The following is a 6,881-nucleotide window of genomic DNA, read 5'->3' as shown; positions in this document are numbered from 1 at the left end:
AATTATAATAATCATAACAATAATTCCATATAAATACTATTGAACTGTTGCTCCACAGAAACTTTTTTTAAAGTTCAACACAAGAGTTGAAAGAAGAAAAAAATTACAAATATTATTTCGGGGTGACAAAGTTTCTGCAGCATCAGTCCCAGAGGAAACATTAACGTACATTCATTCAGATGACATTACTGCGCGAAATAAAACTGCCCAGAGGAACTTTTAATGCATGCACATTTTTATAACAAACATTATAATCGGAATTTTCTATGCATTTAATAATAATAATAATAATGGAAAAAGGACAACAAAGTGGCACATGCATGTCTTGGATTAGTTGATATGTTGACATCAAAGTTGGGAGAAATTTTTATGAAGTTTAAAATAAAAATAAAAAGTGACAGGCCTCTGGGACAGACAGGACCGACTGTATATCCGACTGTCCACACACACACACACACTGCTGTCCCCCAACAGAAAACCATCAGTCTGCGTCAAACAGGCCAAAATATTTGCCAGTGTTGGAGAAGTAGATGTAAGGCGCGGCGTTCGCAGTCGGGTAGACAACGGGGAAAGGCATGGGTAACAAACATCCACCCAACAGACTGCTGTCTTTGTAAAAAGTCGGTAATTGCACGTTTTTTCCTGCGTCCGAGAGGTGCTCGGCGGCCAGCGGCCCCTCCATGTCCGTGGATAGCTGTCTCTTCAGCTTGTTGCGCCGGTTCTGAAACCAGATTTTAACCTGGGTCTCGGTGAGCTGCAGAGAGCTGGCGAGACACGCTCTCTCCGAGCTGCTCAGATACCTCTTCATGTCAAAAGTGGCCTCCAGCTGAAATATCTGTCTCTTGGAGAAGATGGTGCGCGTTTTCTTCTTGACCATGGCTTTGGTGTCCGCGCCGGCCTGTTGTTGCTGCTGCTGCTCGGACGCGTCCTCGGCGGTGTGCGCGCTGTGAGCCCCGGGACAGGAGCCGGCGGTCAGCGGCGGTGTGTTTTCCCCGCGGTCCGCACGATGGACTCTGGGCTTCGTTTGCGCTGTGAACAAAGCGACACAACGTGCTTTGATGCAGCGGTAAAGGCAAACTTACATACATAGTTGTTTTTTCATTTTTCTTCTGCGTGCAAACACATGCGAAGAAGCTGCATAAAAATGACTGTAATCTGGTTAATACATAAACCAGTAATCCGCCAGCTCCACAGCTAATGAAAACTATTTAGGTAAATTAGGTAAATCATCAGTTTGTCGTTTTTTAATCCACATTTACGCATCAGTTTACCTCTAAACAGCTCTATCAGCCTCAAGGTGTGTCTACTCCTTCTAAAACTGTATTAGTCATTGTAAATAAAGCTCACTGGAGAGACTCTGTATAAATTCCCAGTTACCTGTCTCCTCTGCTCCGCTGTCGTGCCTCCTCCGGACGTCCCACACCTCATCGCACCGCGCTTGGAAATCCTTCTTACATCCACTGTCCCTCTGCTCCTTTGACCCGTCCAGGTCTCCGTCGTCCCGCTGCTTCAGGTTGAGGATGTTGTCGATGGTGAACGTCAAAGAAGCGCTCCGACTCGGGGCGTCCTCTTTCCTCATATTCCCCGGCATTTCATCTGCTCCTCCGAGATTTCCGAAACACCGACGCGCCTCCGGACGCTCCGAGCACCATTGCTCCTCGGCTGCGACTAGAGCACAGACTAGAGGAGCCGGTGCGACGTTCTTCAACGACCCGGAAGACTGCGGTTTAGCAGCTTTTGATTGGTGAGGTTGTGGGGCAGATGAGGGCGGGATGCAGATTTACGTCTGGCTGCCATATTGCTGCTTTAAACTCTTTTCTGTCATCGAAATTCATTCCTGCTCGCTTGATGCGCCTAAAACCGAGCTCCTTTTGAACTTCAGAGTCGGAGTCTGCATCACTGTGGGGTTGGTTGATATCCAAAGTGGGTCATGAGATGTCAAAGAGTGATATATTGTTGATTTTCTTTTCTACTGGGGTCCTGAGAATTATAGGACCTAAAGGAAGAGTTCAGGGGCCACATGAGCTTAAAAACATAGTTTCCTCCGCAGCAAAAGTCTTTAACCTCTCTGATGTTTAAATATAATCTTGTGCCTGTTCTACTGTACACTTTATTGTCTCTTTAATCCAATATTTGTTCATAATATTTGTCCATAACCATAAAATTAAGATATGGTTATGGATTAAAGAGACAAGATTATAATAAAGCCTATGTACATCCGCCATGCATTTTAAAGCTAAGTTTCTTACTTTGCAATGAATGCAGACAGTGTGACAAAGGAAGAAACCACAACACAGTCTGTGCATATATTTTATTCACACGTGAACACATCAGTGTACAAAAGTCTGTATTAAAATCCTCTTTAAATAAAAAAAAATGTGTCAATGAATATTGCTAATTACATGCTCACAGCTATCAAAAGATTAAAAGTCAAAAACACCAAAAGTCTTTTGCATAAATGATCAAGTTTCTACATTTTGTAGACCGGTCCAAGGATACAGTGCATCATATTCCCCAACTTATATATGCATGAGCTCACGTAAGGGTCAAAAAGATAAAAGGCTCATGAAGTAACATTGGGAAAAGGTTGTATTTCAGCCTTTATAAAGAGAAAACTGCATGAGAAATTGTGCGTGTGTAATAATATGTGTGTTCTGTGTTGAGGTTACTCTGATAAAAAGCTGAACTAACCACCGGAGTACAGATTAAAAACAGACAGTTTGAGTTTCACAGTTTCCTGCTTTGAATCTATACTCAGATGTTTTCTTTGTGTTGAGCGTTGATAATATTTGTGCACTAATTCTTTATTCTAAATCTACTACAGATTTTTCCCCCTACACATCCTCAATCTTGAAATTCTCGTGCAGTTTTACAAAGGCTTCATTTCATAAGCTCAAAATCGTATTGACCCTTATTTGATCCCATATGTGTGGATCATCCATACAATTTCTGTGAAAAATCAGGACTAAATAGAGCTATACTTGAAACCTGTGTGACCTGGTGTGAAACGTCCTCCATAGAGGCGTGAGGACAGGACTGTGGGCAGCTTAAACAACCAACATCATCATTAGTAGTCACTACAGTTAGGACTGAATCTCAAAATTGCTTAAGTTCAAAATAAAAAAACGCTACTAAAGGGGGGAAAGTTTGTTGTTTAAAGGATTTTAAAGCAGCCGTTGAAGGATCGTGATTGCCTATGAGATGAGTGATTCACCTTTAATCTGAATCTGGGTGCATTTATTGAAGTTCCTTCTAGAAAACCTCTAAAAGAAGCATTTAGTCACAGGATGACTGTTATTGTCTGACTTGACAGGATCTGAACAAAAATGTTTTTGCAGCATCTTTATTTGATTGATTGGTTTCACAAAAGAGTCACAGTTATCCTCGGCCCTTAAAGTCACACCAGTCCAGTCATCTGTGGTGTTAGGAACGACACCGGATGGGTGAAGTGGGAAGTCAATGGATAGCTGATATGACTGGAGAAACCGAGCACTGGTTGCGACACTTGAGACAGGCTGGTCAGTGTCACGGGCCCGGTGACGCTATCGCGATACAACACAGGAACTCTGACGACCCTCTGGGCAGGGTAGGGGACGGCGGCGCTGCTGGCCTCCATGTCTGCAGCGATCTGCCTCTTCCACTTGTTCCTGCGGTTCTGAAACCAGATCTTCACCTGGGTCTCGTTGAGCTGCAGCGAGGCGGCCAGCCCGGCTCGCTCCGAGCTGCTCAGGTAGCGCTTCAGGTCGAAGGTGGACTCGAGCTGGAACACCTGACTCCGGCTGAACACGGTGCGGGTCTTCTTCTTTCGTACCATTTTCATGTCACCTGAGGAGGAAGAGGGAGAGATTTTACTGAAAGTGCAACTCTGCTAACAGTGTAGCTTTAATGGGGTGATAATCTGTCACGGTTATATCGCGATATTGGTATATATTGTGATAAAGTGAAAACTAAAGTAACGGAAGTCAATTGAGAAATAGTTTATTGATAAAACAACCAGATGAGAACATCTTTTGGCCAATCCAGGAAATGAAATACCTGGAAAATCAATGTGTTTTTATTCAAAATGACTTAATATAAACAGATCTAGCGCCAATTCATAACAGAAGTTATCTCAGGACACTTTTCAAATGGAGCAGGTGTAGACTGTACTCCTTTTTAGAAAATAATTTACAGAGACCCAACAGTTCCCACCATGAGCAAGCACTTGGCGACGGCAGCAAGGAACAGAAACCTCGGACAGACCCCTCGGCTCTAGGGGGGTGGTCGTCTGCCTTGAAACAAACCTGGCAGATGTTTATAAGTAGAATTCATGCTATATTGTTTTCATTTAAGTTTGTCAAATTATACACATATACATTATTATACACATATTTTGATGTTAACATCAGATTTTGGTGGTAGCTGCAATAAAGATGTAGATAGCAGCAGGACTAACAGGCTGTAGATACTCAACACTTTTTTTTGTTGTTGTTATCAGCCAATATGCCATAGGTATCAGGTAACTTACAAAGCACAGTGTAGGTTTACTGGTGGTTTAAAAGTGTAGAACAGATTATTATTAGCTTAAACACAAACTATTCAGCCTGCAAATAACTTTGTCTCACTTAACTGTATATTAAATGTAGATAATATACAATGGCACGTCCATGGTTGATGGGGGAACCTATCAAGAAAATAACAAAATACAGAAGAATCCTTTTTTTCTCCAGTTTTAAATGAAGTGGTGCCTCAAGTGTTTCTCTCAGTCGCCTCAGGAACTCTTAGCTACACCCCTGCAACTTAATATAAAACTTATATATGTGGACAGCCATTGCTGAAGCCCCCTGTCAAGACAAAAAAACATCTGGCTTATCAGAATAAAAACCACCAGACCAAAAAGTAACACATTTAGTAATAACAATTTAATAAAAGACTTTCAGGAGGAGAGCGCATGCGTGGTGTTGAATGCCCTCTTGTGCAGGCCGCAGAGCAAAAGATGCACTATGTATGTTTTAACGTCAGGAGGTGTCAGTGTACTCTGGCCGCACCTGTATCACAGCTGTCGTCTCGAGAGAAGCAGTAGGAGCGCGCGTCGTCCTCCTCCCTGTCATCCGTCAGACTATCGTCCCCTTTCTCCTCCGGCTCATCGGTCTCCTCCGCCCGCCCCGTAGAAGTTGGGGAATCCCGGTCGCACGTCGGCACGGAGTCTGCGTGTTCGTCCCTGTACGGCGGACCTACGAGGAACGTGGGGGGAAAAAATAGCCAACATAAATCCTGCACACTGTTCATGCTTCAGTTCGCTCACAGCGAGCCAGCAGCAGGACAATATCTGCCATCTTTCACAGTTTGCTCCATATGTGCGCCACCCTGCTCCCTGTCCCTTACACAGATTATAAATACGCATCAGCTCTCCACTGCTGGGCTATTTGAAGCAGCAGACTAGTGAGATTGTTGTGTGGATGCCAAACACTGTTGGCTCGCACTAGGCTGATAATTGGGGGAGTTTTACGCATGGAGGAAGGGACAGTAAATGTGTCATGTCCACTTGTGGCCTATTGAAGAACCTAGAGTTCGGGACTTTTACGCACGGACTGAGGGGTTTTATTGTACCAGCCTATTAAATCTGTAACTGTCTTGTTTGAGCACTGTTGCTGTCACGATCCGGATTTGAATCGACCCTTTTACACTAGGTTATCAGGCAAATGAGAGCAGACTCTGTTCTACACATATGGACAGATTCACTCACTTCTCGAGGCGCCGTGCGCGGTGTTTGGCGATGTCCCGCTCCAGCTCAGCGCTTCACTGTCGCCCACACGTCTTGTTTCCAGTCCCGGGCAGATCACCGGGCAGATCACCGGGCTGTGGACGGTAACTTTAAAGCTCGGGGTCTCCGCCTGCTCCTCCGCTGAAGCTGCTCTGTGTGTAGTCCCCAGTAAATTCTCAATGTAAAAAGACGAACCTCTCGACGGAGGACCTAGCTTCGATCTCGGAGCTTTATCGTCAAGCATTTCGACTTTTTCTGGCCGTCCTCCAGGCACCTTGTTTTTAAAACAAACAAACAAACAAGAAAAAAACAAACAACAGATTTGGATGTTTATAAAATCATTCCCGGGAATGTGTCTTGATTCCAGCCAAGAGTGTCTTCTGCTCCGCGTGAACCATCCCGACGCTGCCCATGAGAGCAAGAGAGAGAGCCGAAACCTCAGCTGTAAGAGATCCAGACAGAAATGTCTCGTTGAAGGGACGATGAATTACTCCAGGAAAAAAAAAACAACAACTTCTAGACAGTCTCGTTCTTCGGAGCCTCTCTCGTAGGCTGTGTGATCGTCTGCCTTGAGGAACCGAGAGATGCTGTATTTAGGTCAACTAGGGAGTAAACCAAAGCAGAGACAGTGTTGTCCTCAGGGCTGGAGATGGAGGAAAGCTTCATGGAGAATGGCACAGTACCGCCTATTGGTTACATCTGTCCATGCACACTTTATATTTACTACTGACTGGAAATCAGCTTACTCTCTGCAATTTATAAGCCAAGGCAATAATTCAAATCCCAGTTTTGTGCACAAAACTGCACATGCATGTGTCGCGACATGAGCTTTATTGTAATTTATTATTATTATTATTATAAGTTGTGTTTTTTGGGCCATGGAAGCTTCTTTCAACTGTGTTGAATGTCCATTAGGCCTATAGAGAGCAGGGTCGAAACGGAATGTCACGAAAAGTAGGTGATAACAAGAAAACACCGCCCATACTTTATGTCGTCCGCTCAGTTGACAAAAACAAACACACAGATGGTTTAAAAGAGCTAAAGCTTGAAACTTAATAAGAGCTTGGTATGTAGGCCTACAATAATTGTTGTTATTTATATTATTTGGAGGATAATTAATAGCTGAACAATACTAATC

General features: G+C 43.8%; 2 protein-coding genes across 2 annotated transcripts; both read right to left on the bottom strand.

Moving 5' to 3' along the window:
* Positions 1-481: 481 nt before the first annotated feature.
* LOC118338445 (homeobox protein HMX2-like) lies at positions 482-1,797 on the bottom strand. The gene is made up of 3 exons (XM_035675746.1): positions 1,785-1,797; positions 1,378-1,668; positions 482-1,029 (listed from the first exon to the last, which is right to left on the bottom strand). The coding sequence occupies exons 1-3, from the start codon at positions 1,795-1,797 to the stop codon at positions 482-484; spliced, it is 852 nt and encodes a 283-aa protein (XP_035531639.1).
* A 527-nt stretch (positions 1,798-2,324) lies between these two features.
* Positions 2,325-6,347, bottom strand: LOC118337973 (homeobox protein HMX1-like). Its single transcript, XM_035675132.1, has 3 exons — positions 5,726-6,347; positions 5,028-5,213; positions 2,325-3,825 (listed from the first exon to the last, which is right to left on the bottom strand). The coding sequence occupies exons 1-3, from the start codon at positions 5,985-5,987 to the stop codon at positions 3,398-3,400; spliced, it is 876 nt and encodes a 291-aa protein (XP_035531025.1). The 5' UTR covers positions 5,988-6,347; the 3' UTR covers positions 2,325-3,397.
* Positions 6,348-6,881: the final 534 nt, after the last annotated feature.

This window comes from Morone saxatilis, unplaced genomic scaffold (assembly GCF_004916995.1).
Source record: "Morone saxatilis isolate NCDOM2014 unplaced genomic scaffold, NCSU_SB_2.0 Contig4, whole genome shotgun sequence".
Classification (NCBI taxonomy): domain Eukaryota; kingdom Metazoa; phylum Chordata; class Actinopteri; family Moronidae; genus Morone; species Morone saxatilis.
This window is presented reverse-complemented; position numbering and strand designations above follow the sequence as displayed.